At 37.5% G+C, this 25,477-nt stretch overlaps 1 protein-coding gene and 1 long non-coding RNA gene across 4 annotated transcripts in view; one reads left to right on the top strand and one right to left on the bottom strand.

Annotated features, from left to right (window-relative positions):
• msra (methionine sulfoxide reductase A) overlaps nt 1-23,004 on the top strand; it is an 86,225-nt gene extending 63,221 nt beyond the window's left edge. For all 3 annotated transcript variants that reach the window (XM_048207473.1, XM_048207472.1, XM_048207471.1), the window contains one exon: nt 22,725-23,004. In XM_048207473.1, the coding sequence (XP_048063430.1) occupies nt 22,725-22,895 (171 nt within the window). In that variant the 3' untranslated portion in view covers nt 22,896-23,004. The remainder of the gene's footprint in view (nt 1-22,724) is intronic.
• On the bottom strand, nt 666-21,253 carry LOC125278366. The gene is made up of 4 exons (XR_007187127.1): nt 21,199-21,253; nt 16,678-16,798; nt 12,942-13,128; nt 666-1,016 (listed from the first exon to the last, which is right to left on the bottom strand). It is a non-coding gene; the product is annotated as an uncharacterized LOC125278366 (long non-coding RNA).
• Nucleotides 23,005-25,477: the final 2,473 nt, after the last annotated feature.

A 25,477-nucleotide genomic window follows, 5' to 3' on the forward strand; every position in this document is an offset into this window, starting at 1 on the left:
TAAGATACTGTAGTGTTGCGTTTTTAAACCCTCATGTTCTCTTTGGCATGTTCAAAGCCTTTTTATTAACTTAAAAATAGTATCAGGTTGATATGTCACTTTTTTGTAATCTTAAAATAATAATACAAAAAAAAAATAATAATAATAGTAAATAATATAAATAAATGTATGTATTGTATTATATATATATATATATATATATATATATATAATGAGTTATTTAACTTGATAACACAGATTAAACATCCTCCATGAAAAAATGGGAGCTCCAAAACACCAGGTATAAAACATGAGCAATAGCATTTCCTTGATTTGTGTAAAAATACAGTCCTGTCATTGTTAAAATAGATTTTAGATTTATTGTATTTTTTTATTTTTTTTTGCTATGTGGTTTTGCTGTGCTCAAATTGACACCCAAAAAGAAGCAACACAACTATACAATGGTTAATAGTGACATTTCTGAAAGTCTGTTTAGAATTAAGAGGTTAATTTCAAATACTATTAAGCCTTTTATGTTTAGACATAAACCACTCCGAACACATAAGCCAGATAAGGCAGTCTCAACAGAACATGCATGAGGGTTAAATCAACTGTGTCCCACAGCAGAGGCTCTCTTTTAGTTTGTCAGATGAATAAGACAGGAGTTTATGAACGCTGCATGCTGTCAAAGAAGCTTTTAGCTGCACAAGTCTCTGCATTTCTCATTGTGTTCCTTTTCTGAGACGCCTGCAGACTCATACACTCCTTCTACCGGCCATCCTGCTAACTGCATTTCCCCTTTCTCTCTCTCTCTCTCTCTCACTTATTTGCTCCATCCTCCATTGTCTGCTGTCTTTCTCTCTCCACCCACTCCACCCCCTGCTGAGCCATCTGCGCTTCAGCAGGCCCTGTCTCCATGGCAACAAGGGAGGCCGCGCTGCCTCCTATTGGCCCGCTGCCCAAACGGAGAGGCTGCCGGGGGTCGAAGGTCGTCTGTAGAGTGCCGCCTCACCGGTGTTCTAATCAGCTGTTGACCCCTAGCCACAATGAAATGAGTGTCAGAAGACAAGGGGTTAATAAAGCTTGGTCTGACTGGCAGCTGGGTCCATTATGAGTGAGGGACAGGAGAGGGAGAAATCAGGAAGACCTGGGGGGGTTGTGGGGGGAGGGGGTGTTGTCGGCTTGGATGGGATGCTGTAGATGAGGGATTCAGATCTTGAGTTGGGGGCCGTCTGTGTTGCGTAAGGGAAGATTTGATGTCACCATAAATCTTGTCTGCAAGGGTGGATTGAAAGCTGTGGGTGCTTTTTTAGGATTATAGCGCCTGCTGTTAGTGTGGGGGATGTTGGGAATTTGGAGGGCTACTGTATCTGTTGTAGGGCAACAGTACTGGTTTACACTCAATATTTTTAGGAATAACTAACGTCAGCTTTTACTGCTAATATACTACCATTTAAAAGTTTGGGTCTGTACGATTTTTTAATGTTTTTGAAAGAAGTCTCTTATGTCTTATGCTCACCAAGGCTGCATTTACAGTATTTGATATTTATAATATTGATATATATAATATTATTACAATTTAAAATATTTTTTTTTTATTTCAATACATTTTAAAAAGTTATTAATTCCTGTGATGATAAAGCTGAATTTTCAGCATCATTACTCCAGTCTTCAGTGTCACATGATCCTTTAGAAATCATTCTAAGATGCTGATTTGCAGCTTGAGAAACATTATTATTATCAATGTTGAGAACAGTTGTGCTGCTTAATATTTTGTTAACACTTTACAATAAGGTTCATTAATTAACAACATTAGTTAACATGAACTAATAATGAACTGCACTTCTACAGCATTTATTAATTTTTGTTAATGTTAATTTCAACATTTACTAATACATTATTAAAATCTTGTTAACATTAGTTAATGCACTGTGAACTAAGATGAACAAACAATGAATAACTGTATTTTCATTAACGCTAATGAAGATTAGTAAATACAGTAACAAATATATTGCTCATGGTTAGTTCATGTTAGTTAATATATTAACTAATGTTTAACTAATGAACCCTATTGTAAAGTGTTACCAATATTTTAGTGGAAACTGTGATAATTTTTTCAAATGAGTTCAAATGAATCTGTCGCCTAATGGTTAGAGAGTTGGACTTGTAACCCGAAGGTCGCAGGTTCGAGAGAGTGAGAGAGAGAGAGAGAGAGAGAGTCAGTCAGTCACATTTTATTTGTGAAAAGTGGATATTTGTATAAATATCAGTATTTGTTTTTTTCTAAGAAGCATGTTGTAGTTGCACATGGCTTATAATGTCAAATTAAACTAAAAATGTTAACCCTGTTACCTTTCTGAAGGCATAATTATATCCCAACATATCTTAAAATGTGTTAATTTTGCACAAATACAAATCACTTACACTGTCTGAGAGAATGCTTACAATCTTGCAGAAAAAAAAAACCCTCCTCATTTTACTGGAAAAGGCAGCCATTATTAGCTTCTTAACGTTTTAGCATGTTGCCTGAGGAGAAAAATTATTGTTCTTTATCGAATGTTTTCCATCACTTCAAGAACGTCATAGTGTGCAGTTGGAGACTTGACACAGTGTACAAATTTATACATTAAGTTGGTATTTTTAGTCTTGAACTTGTCAGCCATTTTGGATTCCACCAAAAACAATCAAATACAGCTGTAAGTAGCAATTAGCAGAAGCATGCAAGTGTAAGTGGTGTGCACAAATAGTCGAATATTCGTTCTGTAATTAATATTCGAAAAATAAAAATACTATTCGAATTTTAGTATGTTGCTTTGCTGGCCGTAAATACAGTGAATCCATGATAAATCGTAAGCACTAAAACTCGCAGTTATAACTAAATGCACCCGGTGGCGCTGCGGAGCATGTTTAACAAGTTTCTTTTATTTGATCGTCACATAATATTGTCGTCTGCCTCGCAAAGTTTGGAATTACTTAGATGAAAATGATCTTACAAAATGGAATTACTTTTGATCAAATTAATTAATGAAACCGAGTTATAATATCAACACCATAATGAGAAAGCACATGAAATCTAAACACCAGTCAAATGAGGAAAGACAGCTGTCCATCACTGCATTCACGACAGGTAAGCGCAGCTGTAAGTTATTCCCGAGTGAGCCGAGATGATAACTTAACTGATAGCAAAATGATTTTGAGACATATGTTTCCTTTAAGTTTCGTCGAGGGAGATATATTTACGAACAGAAAACAAAGTGCTACTGTTAGAAACTTAGCTTAGCACACAGTTATGTATTATTATCTTTGTGTCTCTGCAACGTCTGTCAGCACGGCTCGTTTTCTCACCCGAGCATGTGGATATTATTGTTTTTCTCAACATGTGAAACAATATAAACACGATAACCATATACTGACTCGAGTGTATTATGAACGTTTTGTACAATAACTGGCGGCGCTGTCTGCTTTATTGGTGTTTTTCCCGCTCGCGCTGCTTGAGATTAATGCTTTTGTTCTTAATATTTTCTGTTCACACATATTGTTTAATGCTTTGAACTAAAAGAAAACCTTAAGATATAATAAGCTTGTTGTGTATATTGCCTAATCGTAAGCTTGTTCAGAAATGGTTACAAAATATTGATGAATAAAACAACGTCTTTCTCGTTTAACCTCATTTAAATAAACGAATATTCGAATATTCGTTTTTTACGAGCCCAAATGTTCAAATACAATATTTTGAAAAAATGCCCATCCCTAGTAAAGAAGTAGGCTATGTGAAATGGACTTATTGACATCAGGTTCAGAATTAAAAAAAAAAAAAACACCTTTTTTAAACCTGATAGAGGCTGAGTATTGTGTGGGCAACTTTCATCTAATATTGATATGATGTTAAGAACACTGAAAATTTTGACTTTTCTTTGTTCCAAAAACCATGTCCAAAGATGACAAGTGATTCATAAGAAGATGAATTAAAAATATACAGTACTGACAGAAAATTTCATGCAGAAATGTTTGTGTCCTTGGGGCAGATTTGTTCCTCTTGAGAAGAGTGACTCTTGTGTAATATTTAAAGTCTTTAGCTCAAACAGTGTAGTGCGGCTGACGTTTTTGAATATTGTGAATTTAACCTGCTAGTTGCTAAGCAACCATCAGTTCCAGCCATCCCATAATTACACAAAATGCAATTAGCCACAGACTCTTCACACATGCAAGTTCATTGAGTTTCACCATAGGGATAAAAAGTTCAAAGCGAAGAATATTAATAATAGACCAGTGCCAAAATGAGAGCAAGAGGGTTTTTTTTTCCTACTTAGCTTAGCAGATCTACAAATCTGGCTGCAGTGGAGACTTACACATACAGACATCAGTGCTATTTTTGCTTTCGGCTCATTCTCAAGCAAAACATGAATGTCATAAGCTAACAGCGCTTTGCTCCAAGAGCAGACCATATTACTGCAGAGAGTGAAGATCACTCAGGGTTTAAATGAAGAAGATTTGCTCTTATCGATCACAGCGAGATTGTTTGATATTCAATATTCAGGTCTTACCCTTTCTGTTTCATTTGTGGGCTGTTAATTGGGAGAGATGGTAGCATCATAATGCTAGCTACAATGCTGGTAGAAGTAACCACAAGGGGGCACTGTGTCATATCCACAGGGGGTAGAGCTCCATCCATCCACCCCCCTGCCTTTGTGCTCATTTACTCTCTCTCACTTTCTCTCCTTCTCTCTGTCCTCACGTCTCAAGAACTTGGTGTGGCATGTTCCCATCTATTAGCATCTCAATTAAGGGCTAACAAAAGACAGGTTTTTCCCCTCCGAGGTCTCCACATGTGTGGTTTACCTAGTCTCAGTGCGCCCTGAGCAAAATCCAGGAGATTGACTGCACTCCACCAATTACACCTCCCCATCAATGTCTGCAAGAAATCACAATGGCCTTAATTAGCGACTGCAGCCTCACTCTATTACACGCTAGTGCAGTAAAAGTCCAGTCGCACCTTCACCACCAGTCTCCCATGGATAATGTGGGCTGTAATTACGAGGGAGGAGGTGTATCGGAAGTGGGTGTTTGCGGCGCTTTTCTACCTTTATTGTGTGGCCTTCCAAGGACGGCTAATTGATTTTTAAAGGGACAGTTCACCCAAAAAATAAAAATTCTGTCATTATTTACTCACCCTCACGTTGAGTGACTTTATTTTTTCCAGGGAACACAAAAGGTGGATTTTTGAAGAATTATTCAACCACTCTTTTTGTAAAAAAAAAAAAAGAAAGAAAAAAAGATTGAGGCTGTCAAGCTCCAAAAAAGCACCATAAAGGTATGATAAAAGTGATCCATATGACCTGTTATAATAATTTTGCATGAACAGACTGAAATTTAAGTTTCAGAAAATTCATAAATTATTCGAGTCAGATTTTTTTTTTTTTTTTTTTTTTTTAAATGTAAAAAATCACTGAAACCAGTCTGGGGTGCGTTTCCCGAACAACAATGTAACTTGCTGCTGAACTCCCATAGTACAATGCATCGTTGAACAAATCAACTACCTAGTCACGACTGTTTCCCGAAACCAACGCAAACTTGTCGTTCAACCACGTTGGTGAATGATGTCACGCAGGTGGTGGAGTAATAACTTCTTTAAATGAATCTGTTTGAGATCGAATTAATGCTAGAATTTCTGCTATAAATTACGGACATGGCATTAGAGGACTAATTCTCATTTTCCTCCTTTATTTTGCTTTTTTCCAGATTAAATCAAATGCTTGTTTTGACGTACTAGAGCATGTACGCACATGCACTCTCTTGACAAACTAAAATATATAAATGATATTTGTATATATTCGAAATAAAAGATATACATTGTACTTAATGTCAGCTTGCTTATTTTGCTAAAGATAACGATTTATTAAGTCCACATGTCATAAAAACAAGAAGCTATGCTTCTAACCACAGCTCGAGAGCTGTCGTTCCAACCACACAAGTTTGCGATGCAGTTTGCGAATGTTCGTTTGAACGATGGTTTCGCGAAACACCAAATCGTTGAACTATGTAAGTAACGACGGAACTTGCGATGCTTTTGGGAAACGCACCCCTGAATGATTCATTCACAAATCATATGGATAAATGTTAAATTATACATTTATAATGTACAACATTTCTTGTTGAATGATGACAGTATTTTTATATTTGGGTCAAATAATCTTTTGGAAAATGGTTTTCTTTATGGTGGGCAGCATTTTTATTGTTTATTTGAAACATATATTGTAGACATACAGCTGTGCTTTAGAATTTCACATAGTTCACTAGTTTGTTATTTTAGTATTATATATGTTCTGTTATAGTATTTAATAATATTTTGAATTAGCTTTTATTTTTATATTTTCAGATTTAATTTTAATTTAATTTTTAATAGTACTATTTTTTATCTCAGTTTTTTGTTATTTCCCATTTAGTAATTTTAGTGCTTCATCTTACAGTAGTTTTGTAAGAAACTACAGTAGAATTTTGTTTAAAGTTTAACATCTAATATTTATATTTTATTTTATTTCAGCTTTATTAAATAAAAATGTTTTGAATGGTCTTTGTTTTCGTTAACGATAATAACGCGGGTTTGCTGATGCCACTATATTTTGCCATCAAGGGGCCCGTGCCAATGTTTTTGACGACTACATGAACAGAGAGACAGAGAAAGCAAAAGAAACAACAGAGCAGATCAGACTGCAGTAGATTGATAGGAATAAATCACATGTGGAAGGGGGCCGAGGTGATTGGACGAGTATTTTCTAGGTCTTTCGATCTGTGAGAGGTGTCAAACATACCTGAGTCTCATTATACAGTGCGTGTCTGTGTGTGTGAGACTGCGGGCCATGCGTGGGCTAATTAGCTTTTCCCCTGGCCGCTCTGCGACCGCTCCCGTTATTTCCTGACCAGCTTGCCAGGCCGGCACCCCCTCTTCCCCTCCCCCATGTGTGGCTGTTCTAAATGGAGACTCAATGCATGCTGCTCCCCGACATCCTAATGTACCCGACCAGTTGGTTTAACAAACACAGCGCTGCCAACCATCTGCCGGCCAAATCTGTCTTCAAATTGCTTTAGTAACAAACTGAACTTTCTTTGCTGCTCTTGCTTCCTGCGTCCTGCCTTCCTCAGTGTGCCGCTCTCTGCTCCTCAACCCGGCCCTCGCTCCTGCTCCTCACGGCTGACCATTGTCATTTTCTCTTCTCGTCTATTCTGGTCTTGTCTCATCTCATCTCATTTTTTGGTTTTATTTAATTTGTTCTCATCTTGTTTCTTCTCGTCTTGTCTCGTCTCTAACCATTGTCATTTGTTGCCTTCCTGGCGAGTCTCATCTTTTCATTGAAACACTTTTATTTTATTCTGGAATAGCCTTGTCTTTTCTCTTGTTTTTCTCAGCTCTTCCAGCCATTTCACGTCACGTGACGTTTCATCTCATCTTGTCTCATCTCTAACCATTGTCATTTGTGGCCTTCTCGGCGAGTCTCATCTTGGGTCGTCTTTTCTCTCGTTTCTCTCAGCTATTCCAGCCATTGTTACCCTATCTGATGTCTTTACATCACACGATGTCTCATCTTGTCTCATCTCACCTTGTCTCGTCTTGTCTCATCTCTGACCATTGTCATTTGTTGCCTTCTCAGCGAGTCTAATCTTGTGTCGTTGAATCTCTTTTATTTTATTCTGGAATGGCCGTCTCTTTTCTCGTTTCTCTCAGCTCTTCCAACCATTGTTATCTGATGTCTTCTCATCACGTGACGTCTCATCTTGTCTCATCTCGTCTTGTCTTGTCTAACCATTGTCATTTGTTGCCTTCTTGGCGAGTCTCATCTTGTCATTGAATCACTTTTATTTTATTCTGGAATAGCCTTGTCTTTTCTCTTGTTTTTCTCAGCTCTTCCAGCCATTTTTATCTGATGTCTTCACGTCATGTGACGTCTCATCTTGTCTGGTCTCGTCTTGTCTCATCTCTAACCTTTGTGAGTCTCCTCTTGTGTCGTTGAATCGCTTTTATTTTATTCTGGAATGGCCTCGTCTTTTCTCGTTTCTCTCAGCTCTTCCAACCATTGTTATCTGATGTTTTCACATCACGTGACGTCTCATCTTGTCTCGTCTCATCTCATCTTGTCTGGTCTCGTCTTGTCTCATCTCTAACCTTTGTGAGTCTCCTCTTGTGTCGTTGAATCGCTTTTATTTTATTCTGGAATCGCCTTGTCTTTTCTCTTGTTTTTCTCAGCTCTTCCAGCCATTGTTATCTGATGTCTTCACATCATGTGACGTCTCATCTTGTCTCGTCTCTAACCATTGTCATTTGTTGCCTTCTCGGCGAGTCTCATCTTGTATCGTTTAATCTCTTTTATTTTATTCTGGAATGGCCTCGTCTTTTCTCGTTTCTCTCAGCTCTTCCAACCATTGTTATCTGATGTCTTCACATCACGTGACGTCTCATCTTGTCTCGTCTCATCTTGTCTGGTCTCATCTTGTCTGGTCTCATCTTGTCTCATCTCTAACCTTTGTGAGTCTCCTCTTTTGTCGTTGAATCGCTTTTATTTTATTCTGGAATCGCCTTGTCTTTTCTCTTGTTTTTCTCAGCTCTTCCAACCATTGTTATCTGATGTCTTCACATCACGTGACGTCTCATCTTGTCTCGTCTCATCTTGTCTCATCTCTAACCTTTGTGAGTCTCCTCTTGTGTCGTTGAATCGCTTTTATTTTATTCTGGAATCGCCTTGTCTTTTCTCTTGTTTTTCTCAGCTCTTCCAGCCATTGTTATCTGATGTCTTCATGTCACGTGACATTTCATCTCATCTTGTCTCATCTCTAACCATTGTCATTTGTGGCCTTCTCGGCGAGTCTCATCTTGGGTCGTTGAATGTCTTTTATTTTATTCTGGAATCGCCTAGTCTTTTCTCTCGTTTCTCTCAGCTATTCCAGCCATTGTTATCTGATGTCTTCACATCACGTGACGTCTCATCTTGTCTCATCTCACCTTGTCTCGTCTTGTCTCATCTCTGACCATTGTCATTTGTTGCCTTCTTGGCGAGTCTAATCTTGTCATTGAATCACTTTTATTTTATTCTGGAATAGCCTTGTCTTTTCTCTTGTTTTTCTCAGCTCTTCCAGCCATTTTTATCTGATGTCTTCACGTCATGTGACGTCTCATCTTGTCTCGTCTCGTCTTGTCTCATCTCTAACCTTTGTGAGTCTCCTCTTGTGTCGTTGAATCGCTTTTATTTTATTCTGGAATCGCCTTGTCTTTTCTCTTGTTTTTCTCAGCTCTTCCAGCCATTGTTATCTGATGTCTTCATGTCACGTGACATTTCATCTCATCTTGTCTCATCTCTGACCATTGTCATTTGTTGCCTTCTCGGTGAGTCTCATCTTGTGTCGTTTAATCTCTTTTATTTTATTCTGGAATGGCCTCGTCTTTTCTCGTTTCTCTCAGCTCTTCGAATCATTGTTATCTGATGTCCTCACATCACGTGACATCTCATCTTGTCTCGTCTCATCTTGTCTCATCTCTAACCATTGTGAGTCTCCTCTTGTGTCGTTGAATCACTTTTATTTTATTCTGGAATCGCCTTCTTTCTTTTCTCGTTTTTCTCAGCTCTTCCAGCCATTGTTATCTGATGTCTTCACTTCACATCACGTATCATCTCTTCTCTTCTAATCTTGTCTCGTCTCGTCTCTTCTCTTCTCTTGGTGTATTTCACACCTCATAGTTTAACACATTGCATCTCATAAAGATTCTAACACGTCCAGAGAAACTGTATGATTATTTACGTCTGTGTCATCTGAAGCATAATTAAACCCCCCCCAAACCCAAAGCATCAGAGCAGATTTATGCCTACAGTCGAGCATGACAGAACTACTGTTTCCAGATCAGAAGGCTGGCTGTCTTTATTGGTTCGCCTCCCCTGTTTACCATCTGACCACTGATCCCGTCCCATTTCCTCCCCTCGTCGTACTTCTAGCGGCTGCAGACAATCCAGGTTTCATTTTCCTTCATGATGATATCCTCAAGAGACCTCAACAAATGGTATAGAACAGATTTTTGGCACCGGCGAGCACATAGCCCTAAACATCATTATGGACAGAAGCACAGAGCTGCCAGGAAACGAACGGTGCCACCTTCCTCACCAGCCATGCCATTCTCTGTGCCAGTGGATGCGTTCTCAAAGACACAGACCCTGATCTCAAGGGCAAACCAATACAATCACACAAAAACACATGTGCACACTTTTAGCGGAACCAATTTTACCCTTAGAACAAATACTTCCACCTTGAATCCGTGCTAGACAATTAATTGCATATTCTTTATAACACTGCTTATTTTATAATTAAAAATAAAATTTAATTGTGGTTTATTTGGCATATTTTGCCTCGCCCTCATGTCGATCCAAACCAGAATTACTTTATTTCTTCTGTGGAACATGAAAGAAGATGTTTTGGTTTTTCATCCATACATTGTTGTTTTGGACCTTGACTGTACAAAAACAGTTCAGAAACATTCTTCAAATATCTTCTTTTGTGTCCTACAGAAGAAAGAAAGTCATACAGGTTTGAAACGACATGAGGGTGAGTAAATGATATTAGAATTTTCATTCTTAGCTGAACTATACCTTTAACACTAAAGGAAAAATGTGTCGATGCTGTAGACAATTGCCCTCAGTCCTGCACATGAATGTCCTACTCTGCACAAATACATGTAACTCTCTCTTTCCTTTCACCATGAGAATTCATGTCCCAGTTAGTTCTTTGAATCCCTTTATGTGCAAAAATAGGCTTAAACCAAGAGATCTTATTTGAGCTTTTGGTTGGGTTGAATCAATGAATTAACGGAAGAGGTATTCAAGGATTAGTTGAAAATTCTGTCGTCATTTACTCAACCTCTTGATGTTCCAAACATATATAATATAATTTTTTTGAGTATGTCATCTTTAAAAGTGTTTAATCTTTGCCTCTAATATTCCTCTTGCTAATTCGACACCTACTGTAGCTTTTTCCTGCCCTCTAATTTTATAGTTACCCTTCTGCGGTCTGAAATTGCTTCGCCAAAAAATTAGACTCCTTATCTCTGACTCTCACATTTTTTTCCTTTTTTTTTTTTTTGCTTAACCAGGACATGCAGGTATTTGCATATCTAATGAATGCTCTGTCTGACACGCAAATTAATTAGTCTGAATTTTATGCATTTAGCAGCGTGCAAACAAAACACGGGAACATGTCACCAAACAGCTCAGCACTACACCACCTACTCCACCGCATGTTTCAGAGATGACTCTGTAATCATTTCACTCCTGACATTTAGTGAGATTCAGAGATATTTTATCATCTGGAGCGCAAGGCCTTATGTCTCAAATGCCTTTGTTTCTTATCCTAATGATAATAGCATTATTTTTTGTTATATTATTATGTATTGATTGTTTTATTTGTTACTCTTTTATGAATCCCATTTGCATTCTGAGATTCTTATAAAAGATAAAACATAATTGGAGTTCATGCAGAACTAAAATAATGGTCATCACAAGTTTGCATTTTATCTTAGATTGTCTTTCCAGTTAAACGAACTGACGTGTCGCATGTGGTCAGCGTTGCATCATCCATCACAGTGTCCCTTAAAGTGAATCTAAAGGTCTTTGTCTTTGAACTAAACAGGCTGTGCATGAGGTCATTTGAATCTGGCCCTGTTCGTTTGTCTGCAGATCGTGTTTGTCTAGCCTCTTTGTTCTGGAGGACTCTGGGTCCCTGTAGGCTGACGACCCCCTTTCTGAAGCCGCATGACTTGAGCATCGCTCATGGGTGGGGTGAACCGCATGGTCCCTGGAGTCAAAGTGACCCCTGACCATGGGAGGCATGTGGCATAATGAAGATCTGATTGAATAAGTGGACAAATGAATAAAAGATAGAACTGACACACAGAGAGAAACGCTCATCCAGCCAGTGCTGCTTTCTCTCTTTGTGTCTGCTGATTGAAGTAGATCTGTCTTACAGACAGGCCCTGCTAAAAAAACAACAACGTATGCTGTATCCACACTGGACGTAACTGATGACGCATCCTAACTGTTTTCAGTCTGTCTACACTGGAAAAGTCAAAGCTGCACGTCATCTGCGAATATTCACTAAAAAAAGACTGAGAGATCAATGCTTGACTTCCACAGTGGCAAGCTTTATTTTCAGCGGAAATCAATGGTAAAAAAATATATATATATCATTCGTATAATTATAATGATAGTGTTGGTAAAATTGCATGAACATTTGTTAAAAAATAAAGATTATATATATATATATATATATATATATATATATATATATATATATATATATATATATATATATATATATATATTTTTTATTTTATTTTTTTCATGAAATGACAATGTGTACATACTATTTAATTATTTATTTATTTAAAAATGTAATTTAAATAATATTTATTTTTTCAGTACAATGGGAAAAATAAAGTATGTGGCGCAGTTATATATAAAAGCCAAAACCATAAAAAAACTGTTACTTGAAATAAAGTAAAATATACAAAAAATTATTTTATTTCAGTTAGTAACATTTCTTATTTTCACTATAGTGAAAACTATAAAATTAGAACTACAGTGTCCTGCACCCACTAGTAAAAAAAAAAAAAAAACTATATCTAGTAGTTTTTGGTTCGACTGTATACACACACACACACACACACACATATATACAAACACACATGAACTAAAAAAAAATGTCAAAAACATACAACAAAAATAAAACAATATTAATAAAACTATAAATAGTATGATACTAAAATAACAATAATTTATTCAGCTTCATTAAATATAATGGGAGCAATTTGTTCTGTGTTTTATTAATACACAAAGACAGGAATTAAAGTAAATTGACTTGGTTTAATGACTTTGTTCACCTCACTATATGATTCCCACTGATTTTATGTCAAAGCATTTAATGTTTTTTACCTGTGATTTGTTCCATGTTTGATTCATATGACTCTTCCTCAAAGAATGAAATGATTTGCTGGTTTTGAATGGCCGTCTCGACATCAAGGCCATTTAGAGCTCAAGGACAAAGGATGAGGTGAACAATAACGACACAGCAGAGACCCTGAGACTGAGGATTGGAGTTCAATTGTAGGCTAGAGTCAGGCTGAAACAAAAGGATAAAGAGAATAAACCGGGCAACATCTCTTTGCTATTTATTCATTCGCCCTCCCAGCAGTTTCAAATCAAAGAACCGGACATTATTTACATTCCTTGCGCTCAGCTGCTATAAACATGAATCCTCTTCAAGGAATTAAATAATTGCGTTCCACGAGCTAATTTGAATGTTGTTCTCCACATCAAAGCCACATAAGGCTCAGTAAAATCTCCACAGACAAAGGAGAGAGGTAAACAATAGCACAAATAAACCTGAGATCTTACAGTAGCTTAGCAGTTCCCAGTTCGCTTCCTATCCGTAATATACAGCGTGTGAAAGTTTCTAGTGATCCTTCAGAAATCATTCTAATAAGCTGATTTGGTACTCAAGAAATGTTTCTTATTAGTGTTAAAAACAGCAGTGCTGCTTAATGTTTTTGTGGAAACTGTAATAATAAAAATAATAATAGATATAAATAGAATATAAATATAAATAAATAGAAAGTTCAGAAGAACAGCGTTTATTTGAAATAGAATTTTTGTAACTTTTGTATTTGCTTTCACTTTTGCTCAATTTAATGCACCCTTGCTGAATAATTGAATGTGTCCTTGCTGAAATATTGATTTCTGTTTAAAAATCTTTCTTTCCCAAAACTTTTCAACAGTAGCGTAGCTACAAAATAACATACCATCTACTTTAAAGGGGTCCTTTTATGCATTTTCACTTTTTCAACTTTAGTTGGTGTGTAATGTTGCTGTTTGAGCATTAAAAAAAAATATCTGCAAGGTTACAAAACTCAAAGTCCAATCCAAAGGGAGATATTCTCTTTAACAGAAAACACTTTTCAAGAACTACAGCTCGTTGGGACTACAGTGCGCTTTTTCCGGATCTTGTGAAGTCTCAATGTCACTCATTTAAATACAACCCGAATTCCGGAAATGTTGGGACGTTTTTTAAGTTTGAATAAAATGAAAACTAAAAGATTTTCAAATCACATGAGCCAATATTTTATTCAGAATAGAACATAGGTAACAAATGTTTGAACTAAAACTTTTTACAATTTTATGCACAAAATGAGCTCATTTCAAATTTGATGCCTGCTACAGGTCTCAAAATAGTTGGGACGGGAGCATGTTTACCATGGTGTAGCATCTCCTCTTCTTTTCAAAACAGTGTGAAGATGTCTGGGCATCGAGGTTATGAGTTTCTGGAGTTTTGGTGTTGAAATTTGGTCTCATTCTTGCCTGATATAGATTTCCAGCTGCTGAAGAGTTTGTGGTCGTCTTTGATATATTTTTCTCTATAGGTGAAAGATCTGGACTGCAGGCAGTCCAATTCAGCTCCCGGACTCTATGACGAAGCCATGGCTTTCTTTTTGCATGATAGAGCTTTAGTTGGCATCTGCAGATGGCACGGAGGATTATGTTTACCGACAGTGGTTTCTGGAAGTATTCCTGGGCCCATTTAGTAATGTCATTGACACAATCATGCCAATGAGTGATGCAGTGTCGTCTGAGGGCCCGAAGACCACAGGCATCCAATAAAGGTATTCGGCCTTGTCCCTTACGCACAGAGATTTCTCCAGTTTCTCTGAATCTTTTGATGATGTTGTGCACTGTAGATGATGAGATTTGCGTACTTTTTTACAGCTCTGCCCATCTTTACTTCTGAGAGACTCTGCCTCTCTAAGACATCCCTTTTATAGCTAATCATGTTACAGACCTGATATCATTTAACTTAATTAGTTGCTAGATGTTCTCCCATCTGAATCTTTTCAAAAATTTTTGCTTTTGCAGCCATTTGTTGCCCCCGTGCCAACTTTTTTGAGACCTGTAGCAGGCATCAAATTTGAAATGAGCTTATTTAGTGGATAAAAGTGTAAAATTTCTCCCTTTAAAGATTTAGGTTATGTTCTATGTTCTGTTGTATTGTGAATAAAAGTTTGGCTCATGTGATTTGAAAGTCTTTTAGTTTTCATTTTATTCAAATTTAAAAAACGTCCCAACATTTCCGGAATTTGGGTTGCAATCCCTGCCCACAGAATATGCAAATTTATTGCGTTCATAAACAATCTTGTTCATAAACATTCTCAGGGTCTGAATCGGGCTTGAACTGGTATAGCAAAATTGATGGCATCGTTATGGTAATGGTAAGGGGCATGACATTTCAGGAGTGATATTTTTGCTTTATTGCTTTAACCTGTGGCTCTATTTTTACTATCACAAGACATCGCCAATTAGATGAAAATAGACCCTGAAGTGATACACGAGACATGAAAATAACACTGTATACAATACAGCGGTCATCATACCAAATGTTTGACTGCTCAATACCCTGATAGACCAATCAGAATCAAGTATTCCAGAGCGAGTGTAATAATACTTCCTGTTTCCTAAATGAACCTGACGTTCTTCATAATTACAATCTCTTGGCTCAGAGCTCTGGTCTGTTTTCAGGAATGTTCTTGGTTCAGCTGTCCATATCTGTGATCCAAAAGGTAGAAATGGAAATTGACAACTTGATATGCCATTAACAGTAAATTGGTCATATCCCCCTTCTCCCTGATAGCACAGAACCATGCTATGCTGTCTCCTTGGTGACTGTTCCTGCTAATAGCTGCACATGTGTTGGAGTGGGAGCTGGTAACTGGTATGTTGATGGGTGGAGCCTGACCCTGCGTAGGGCATCAGAATGCTGGGATTTGGTGCTTTCTGCCCATGCCAGCTTGGCCAGCTGCCGGTTGGCACTTCCCCGCTGAGAGCGGCGGTTGATGGTACAGACCTGGAGTCCTTGTGCTGAGTTATTTAGCCAGTGTGAAGGCATTGCTAGGCCATGTCAGATAGGTTTACTGACTCAAAAAAAAGGAGACAGCAAACCGGAAAGAATCGTTTCACTAGCAGCAGCTAGACTTTTGTTCTGACCAACTGAGGAAAAAAAGCATTACAATAAATTGCACTACCAATGTTGATTAAATCTAATGATCACTTAGCTCGTTACAGACTGCAGCTTTAATTAGATTTTAAATTGTTGTCACAATTTTTTTTGTCTCATTTTTGTCAAAATCATCACATGTATTATATTTAGAAGTGTCCACACTTCAGAAAAGACCACTGTGGCTGGTGTTTTAATGCTGGTGGAGTGCTAGTGTTCCCACTAAGCTTCTTAACTAAGTTAACTATAAGCTTCACCAGAAAGCCATGCCAACATATAAACTCAATTTACCAAACCATTTTTCTGACTAGAATAAATCCGCCTGGGCCAGCATGAAAATGCATGCTGGCCTTGTCAACAGGTCTCAATTTTTAAAATTTTAAGTGTTTTCTTCAAATTCCGTGACATTGTGGCAACCTCAATTTTCTGCACAGGATGAAATGTTTCATCTGGTGAAAGCAAGCACATTTTGCCCACATGCCTTCCAGTTGAACCTGTATTAATTTGTCTTCACTGGCAGAGCTCCCTGTGGCCCCTTAGGGCACCTGATGGATGGGTGGATGTACAGGTTTTGCTAGGACTTTATAAAAAGACAGAGAGACAGAGAGAGAGATGATATGTCTGTACCTAGCTCCTGTCTCCTGCAGCTGCTCCTAACAGGTGCATAACTGCTTCTTGCCAGATGGTCAGCAAAATGTGGTAGTTGGCAGGTTCCTTCATAGAATCAACCCTCCCTCTCACACAGGCACTGAGACGCAGAGACGGAGAGAAAGAGGTTAGAGAATGGGAAAGGTTGGTGACAGAAAAAGTTGCTAAGCACTATAGCAAGCAAAACTCATTTTTCAAAACCTTTTACTTGTTTTAAAACTATGTGAATTGAGCTTTTTCAGTGTGTAATTCTGCACTAAAGTGCATCAGGTGTCACAGTGTCAAAAATTGGGAAAATTTGTCTTGCGTACATACTTTTTCTCTTTTGAACAAACTAACAAAGGTGAGAAAGGCAGTGGACTCAAGCAATAAGCCAACTGTGTTACAGTCATTTAACCAAGGTTAAGGGATGTTGTTGGGCACAATGCAGAAATGATGGCAAGAACATGATTAAAAAAAAACCCCCACCAATGTTTGAATATTCAGCAGTAGAAGTAATGTTGATAATTTTAACAATATGTGACCCTGGACCACAAAACCAGTCATAAGTCGCACGGGTATATTTGTAGCAATAGCCAACAATACATTGTGTGGGTCAAAATTATAGATTTTTCTTTTATGCCAAAAATCATTAGGATATTAAGTAAAGATCATGTTTCCATGAAGATATTTTGAAAATTTCCTACTGTAAATATATCAAAAATGTGTTTTTGTGAGTGGATATGCATTGCTAAGGACTTCATTTGGACAACTTTAAAGGCAATTTTCTCAATATTTAGATTTTTTTGTACTCTTCAGATTCCAGATATTCAAATAGTCGTATCTCGGCCAAATATTGTCATATCCTAACAAACCATACATCAATATTCAGCTTTCAGATGATGTATAAATCTCAATTTCAAAAAAATGACCCTTATGACTGGTTTTGTGGTACATGGTCACATGTGTGTATATGTGTGTGTGTGTATAAATTGTGTGTTTGTGAATATATATATATATATATATATATATATATATATATATATATACTCAATGGCCACTTTATTAGGTACACATTCAACTGCTCATTAACAGAAATATCTAATCAGCCAAACTTATGGCAGCAACTCAATGCATTTAGGCATGTACATACGGTCAGGATGATCTACTGAAGTTCAAACTGAGCATCAGAATGGGTGAAGAAAAGTGATATAAGTGACTTTGAATGTGGCATGGTTGTTGGTGCCATGACAGTATTTCAAAAACTGCTGATCTACTGGGATTTTCACGCACAACCAGTGAGTGGCAGTTCTGTGGGTGAAAATGCCTTGTTTATGCCAGAGGTCAGAGGAGAATGGCCAGACTGGTTTGAGCTGATAGAAAGACAACAGTAACTCAAATAACCTTAAACCTTGAAGCATATGTGTTACAACAGAAGAAGACCACACCGGTGCCACTCCTGTCAGCTAAGAACAGGAAACTGAGGCTAATATGTACACAGGCTCACCAAAATTGGACAATAGAACATTGGAAAAACAACTGGTTTGTTGGGTCAGAATTTGGTGTAAACAACATGAAAGCATGGATCCATCCTGCCGTGTATCAACGGTTCAGGTTGGTGTGGTTGTAATGGTGTGAGGGATATTTTCTTGGCACACTTTAGGCCTCTTCGTACCAACTGAGCATCGTTTAAACATCACAGCCTGAGTATTGTTGCTGACCATGTCCATATTTTTATGACCAAAGTGTTCCCATCTTCTGATGGCTACTTCCAGCAGGATAAAGCACCATATCTCAAAGCTTAAATAATCTCAAACTGGTTTCTTGAACATGACAATGAGTTCACTACACTCAAATGGCCTTTACAGTCACCAGATCTCAATCAGTAGAGCAGCTTTGGGATGTGGTGGAACGAGAGATTCGCATCATGGATGTGCAGCTGACAAATCTGCAGCAAATGTGTGATGCTATCATGTCAATATGGACCAAAATCTCTGAGGAATGTTTGCAGCACCTTGTTGAATCTATGCCATGAAGAATTAAGGCAGTTTTGAAAGCACAAGGGGGTCCAACCAAATATATACTCTGTATATATATCATTTATCACTAATAAAAGTCAGTAAAAAATCTATTTTATATTGTAAATATGTAGACTTCATGTTAATGAAAAATTGATATGCATCCACAGTTGGTTATTTTAAAATTTAGCTGCTCCAATCAGATTTCAGCATGTTTTATTATCTTCAGATGTCCTTGGGTTGAACTTTCCACTGGTAAAGGTGGGTTGTGTAAAGGTAATCAGGTGCAGTGATCTCTTAGTTTCACAAAAGCCACAGCCTCCAATGCTGTCTCTCATCAACCCCAAACAATCAAACTCTCACTGAGAGAGAAAGACTAAATCAATATGGACACCATGCACCGGTCATGTGTGGATGCTGCAGGAATCATTGGGAGTGTGTGCTTGGCCTCAGGCATTAGGAGTGCAGGGTACTCATCCTTCCCATAATCCTCCTAACGGACTATTTTGAACATCTGGAATGAGAAGTGAACATCTGCCCATCCCTATCAATTTAGAAATCCCCATTACTCCTTTTTTTCTGTGTCTCTCACTAAATGAATGCTGTACTGCTTCACAAAGGGTCTACACGGGCCTGGAAATGAACACCAGGATGAATATAGCCAGTCCTAACAGATATTATTTATTATATATGCACTACCTTTCCAGAAGTTTGAGGTGTGTAAGATTTTTTCATGTTTTTGAAAGAAGTCTCTTATGCTCACCAAGGCTGCATTTATTTGATCAAAAATACAGTAAAACGATAAATCAAAATAACCATTTTATTTTAATGAATTAAAATATAATTTATTCCTGTGATGTCAAAGCTGAATTTTCAGCATCATTACTCCAGTCTTCAGTGTCACATGATCTTTCAGAAATCATTCTGATATGCTGTTTAGTATTTTTGTGGAAACCATGATCATTTTTTCAGGATTCTTTGATGAATAGAAAGCTCAAAAGAACAGCATTTATTTGAAATAGAAATCTTTTGTAACATTTTAAATGTCTTTACTGTCACTTTTGAGCACTTTAATACGCCCTTACTACGGTGGCCCAGTAATGCACAACACAACGAAATTAAAAAAGCAAACATAAGTTAACAACACAACGAAATCGAGCCACAACACAACGAAATAAAGCCACAACACAACGGAAATGCTCCCGACCACTAGGGGGCTCTCAGAGCTTGGTAAAGTTAGTTTTCCTTGCCAATGTAATATCAATACGATCAATACCACAGTTAGTTTTAACAGTATGTAACCACTGTATATCGACATGAAATATTAAAGCTGCTGTAGGTAACTTTTGTAAAAAAAAAATATTTTTTACATATTTGTTAAACCTGACATTATGTCCTGACAGTAGAATATGAGACAGATAATCTGTGAAAAAATCAAGCTCCTCTAGCTCCTCCCAGTGGTCCTATTGCCATTTGCAGAAATACACCGCTCCCGGTAAGAAACAACCAATCAGAGCCAGGAGGAGTGTCTTAGCAGTGTCAATCAATCAAGCTCGCGTGCGCGCTGATCAGTGTTGCCAGACGTACGATAATTATCGTATTTGTACGATAATTTTGACCTCTGTACGATGTACGATCAATAATGAAAAAAATCCCATAATGTACGATAATTTCAGTATTTTGTGACACTTCAAATGATGGTCCTTATAATCGGTTCATTGATCTAGCTGTGTGGATCCTCTACATCATGGTTGTAAGGAGAACGTGAACTTTGTTACGCATGTCTTCCATCTCATCTCATGTTACATCTTCTCGGCCAATAATCGTGGAGAATGACTCTCTCTCACGAGCACAAGTTAACGTTCCTGCCGCGGCGCTTAGGTCAGTTGTTTCTCACTAAGGTACGCCAAATTATTTATGTATTGTGGTAATTTGCAGGTCATGTCAAAAAGTTGTTGGTCTATAGATAAAGCTGTATTCTGTACATTTGACTCGTCATGTCACCTTTATTTATTTATACAGCGCTTTTTACAATGCAGATTGTGTCAAAGTATAGCTTTACAGAGATAAAGGGAACATCATTTTGGTTGTACAGCAGCTAAAATAGTGTGATTGTCCAGCTTAAGTTAGTTCAGTATTGATTCTTTCCGTTATAAAAATCATTAGTTATTAATTTAGTTCATTTACCTATACTAAAAAGTCATGTACGATAATTTTCTTCCAAATACGATAATTTTGAGCTTCTGGTACGATAATTGGACATTTCCAATCTGGCAACACTGGCGCTGATCACACTCCTGTCATGCACAGTGTACAGGCGTCAAATTCAAGATTACCGGTGTGCCGCAGCTTTGCTTATGGCGAAATAAAACGATGTTATATGCAAAGGACCACCCTGAAATCTACAAGAAACCACGCCATACATAATTTGTCAGTCCTGTTTTGAAATTATCTTAGTTGTGTAGTTCTTAAAAAATTAAACAAATCAAGCAGGGATACTTACTTGTCAAGCAGAAATGTGGCTGGCTCTGCATCGGTTTTTAATCCGTTCAGGACACGTAGCTCCCTCCACCTCGGAAAAGCCGCTCCGATATTTACCCTCGTTTTATTTCGGGCTCTATCTAATTCTTTCTTTTTGGCTTTTTTATCATCGTCATCTGTCTTTTTCCGTTTACCCGTCTTTATTTTATGAGCAGGTGCCACTCGAGGAATTGGCAGTTTGGATTGTTTTTCCGCCATAAGCAAAGCTGCGGCACACCGGTAATCTTGAAGCCTGTATGCGCTGGCGCTGTGCATGGGAGGGGTGAGATCAGCGCGCACGCGAGCTTGATTGATTGACACTGCTAAGACACTCCTCCTGGCTCTGATTGGTTGTTTCTTACCGGGAGCGGTGCATTTCTGCAAATGGAAATAGGACCACTGGGAGGAGCCAGAGGAGCTTGATTTTTTCACAGATTATCTGTCTCATATTCTACTGTCAGGACCATGGTAAGGACATAATGTCAGGTTTAACAAATATGTAAAAAATATTTTTTACAAAAGTTACCTACAGCAGCTTTAATTCAAAATCACCTACGTGCAAAATAGCTTCATATTTATACCTGTGAAAGATTTGACGCACTACCACGGTGAATGGTGAAGGGAACGTCTGCCAATTCCACCAAGTGGTTAAAACGTATAATTTGTATTTATTAAAATTACTTATAACATTTTAAAACAGACATATTCAAATTCCAAAGCTTGTCAGTCTTATCAACAGGAACTAACAAGCTTTGGAATTTGAACATGTCTGTTTTTAAATGTTAAACAAAGTCATTGTAATGAATACAAATTATACGTTTTAACCACTTAGTGATATTGGTGGATGTTCCCTTCATCATGCACAGTATCGCGTCAAATCATTCACAAGTATAAATATGAAGCTATTTTGTGCACGTAGTTGATTTTTAATTAATATTTCATGTCGATATACAATGTTTACATACTTAAAACTAATCATGGTATTGATATCTTTGTAAGACTGTCGACTTTATAGAACAGTAGCAAGGAATACTAATATTACCGAGCTCTGAGAGCCCCCTAGTGGTCGGGAGTATTTCCGTTGTGTTGTGGCTTGTTTCCGTTGTGTTGTGGCTTTATTTCGTTGTGTTGTGAACTTATGTTTGCTTTTTTAATTTCGTTGTGTTGTGCACTACTGGGCCACCGTACATTGCTGAATAGAAGTATTAATTTCTTTTCAAAAATCTTACAGACCCCAACTGTGTAATACATATACATATTTATATATAAAAAATCTTAAAGATCTTAAACTGTATTACAGCTGTTTTTTTGGTCAAAGAAATCTTAATATTAACCTTTAACATTAATTGACTTAAAATGCTTGGTTGGTGTAGGCTACATTTCATTTCAGTTCTAATTCAGAAACTTAAAATATGGAACAAAAATACACAGATGTCAGCAGGTTAAATGCGCTCATACGCTTAATGTCACTGTATACAGTATTCATCATAAATGGCCTTCTGTTGACAGGTGCTGACTGAAGAGGGTTTCGGAGCCATCACCACAGAAATAACAATGACCAAGGAGTTCTACTATGCAGAAGACTATCACCAGCAGTACCTCAGCAAGAACCCCAACGGCTACTGCGGGCTGGGCGGCACCGGGGTGTCCTGTCCAATAGGGCTGAAGAGTAAAAATTAACACCCTTCTCCTGTCCTGTGATTGGACAAATTTATATTAACGTGCCTTGACTGAATTGAAGCCATGACTGAAGCCATTGTTGGATATAAATAAAAAATAATGCTTTGTGTCTGTGTGTTTGTGATCATTGCATTTGAAAGCAAAACCAAGTGATATTTTCTATTTAAGGCAATTTAAAGTGTCATAATGTATAGCCTACTTGAGAATCAAATATAAATAATACACATTCTTGTTTATGACAGGCAGGATTGTGTGTTCACGTTTGTGTGCTTGTTCTAGATCCATCTGTCTATTCCATTCGCATACATATCTATTCATCCCTCCATCTGTCCGCTACCTATGTGTTTCCTTCCATCCCAGCAGCACCAACAAGCGCTCTCCTCCCTTTCTAAAAGTGTCACCACATATTTCATCTCCTCAATTAAAGACTTGACTGCAATCCCACACAAACAAACACAGCCTCTTGCATTCACACAGCAGAATCTGTGTATGTTTTACAAGGAACGCTGCGAAAAAACGGGGGCCCTTCGTTGATGGCACAAACAATTGTGCATGAAATCCAATGTAGCTCTCCTAATGAGAAAAGAGCTAACTATTGTTAATAAATAAATCACTCTAAGGAAAGTATGTTAATATCAAGAAATTATCTGTGTTGCATTTTCCATTGGTGTTAAAATGGAGTGCTGCGAAGATGATGTAGCTATTTTTGAAGGCAAAAAATCGGTCTATGGCGAATACAAACTCAAAATATTTCACATTTTATATTACGACAAAAAAATAAATCAGTAATGACTTTTACTAAATGGGACTACAGAAGTTGTCGGGCCATTAAACGTCATTATACCGAACAGGAAAACTCATCTACTCACCAGTCCGCTTTTATAGCCTCATTGTGCTTATAATCACACTCTTGAAAACTATCCCTGACAGCAACATAGTGTCGGGCCAGATCCAGCCCACATCTGGTCCGCGTGTAAACCACATGTACCAGATGTGGGCCGGATCTGGGCCACACTATGTTGTTGTCTGGGATTCTAACTCAGATTTTAAGGTAAACGTTTTTGAAAAAGCTACTGGAAGCTTAATGGTGGTGACGATGAAGTCATGTGACCGTCGTGTGCCTACGTTTAGCTTTTTATTTCGTTCTGGCGATTGTTTTTAGGCTTCAAAACTCATAAATGTTTATTGATAATTTTCATTTGAGAACAAAATATACAAAATGAACATAACATGTAAGAATCATAAACTTTTTCTAGTCACAGAGCTTATTTTCGATAAGCAATAATCTAAAAGAGTCATTCCACGAAACCGGTACGATTTGAGTCCCTCTGACCTTTTTCAGTGTATTTTATTTATTGGGTCACCAAAATATATATTTTAAAAGCTTTTTGTATTAATTGAAATGTCTCATTTAATAATTTTTAAAAACATGACATACATTTAATGTTTATATTAGAAATTATTTCGTTTTTTTCAGTTGACACCACCTATTTTCTCATGTCCCTCAAGGCCTTCTATGAAAGTGTATTTGGGATATGAATAATAAAATGAGAAAAAAGTTCATACATTTTGCCATTCCCATAAATATCCATCTGTGCTTTTTTTGCTGGTAATGTTTTTTTTCTAAGTAAATTCTTAAAATCACATTATTTAGTTCCATACCTCAGTAACCCCTCAACCCCATTACCCAAACCATTCTCCCTCTATAAAAACGATGAACTGATAATTATGTGACATCATTAAAGGGATATTTCACCCAAAAATGAAAATTTGATGTTTATCTGCTTACCCCCAGGGCATCCAAGATGTAGGTGACTTTGTTTCTTCAGTTGAACACAAATGATGATTTTTAACTCCAACCGTTGATGTCCGTCAGTCAAATAATGGAAGTGAATGGTCACACAATTTATAAGAGTCAATAAACATGCACAGACGAATCCAAATTAAACCCTGCGGCTCGTGACGACACATTGATGTCCTAAGACACGAAACGATCGGTTTGTGCGAGAAACCGAACAGAATTTATATAATTTTTTACCTCTAAAACACCACTATGTCCAACTGGGTTCAGCAATCGCTTGGTGAGGTCTGATCGCGCTCTGACAACTACAGTGATGTCTCGCGCATATACTTCAATGAGTGCTAGACATCACTTCCGCTGTCAGAGCGTGATCAGACCGCACTAAACGAACCCTGAACGCAGTTGGACATAGTGGTGTTTTAGAGGTAAAAATGATTTAAATACTTTTCAGTTTCTCACACAAACCAATCGTTTCGTATCTTAGGACATCAATGTGTCGTCACGAGCCGCAGGGTTTAATTTGGATTTGTCTGTGCATGTTTATTGACTCTTACAAATTGTGTGACCATTCACTCCCATTATTTGACTGACAGACGGCAACGGTTGGAGTTAAAAATCATCATTTGTGTTCAACTGAAGAAACAAAGTCACCTACATCTTGGATGCCCTGGGGGTAAGCAGATAAACATCAAATTTTCATTTTTGGGTGAACTATCCCTTTAATAGGAAGTGACATCATAGAAGTCTTCTGAACAACATTGTGAGCAGACACAGGCAAGTT

The sequence above is a fragment of the Megalobrama amblycephala genome, linkage group LG11, assembly GCF_018812025.1.
Source record: "Megalobrama amblycephala isolate DHTTF-2021 linkage group LG11, ASM1881202v1, whole genome shotgun sequence".
NCBI classification, from domain to species: Eukaryota; Metazoa; Chordata; class Actinopteri; order Cypriniformes; family Xenocyprididae; genus Megalobrama; species Megalobrama amblycephala.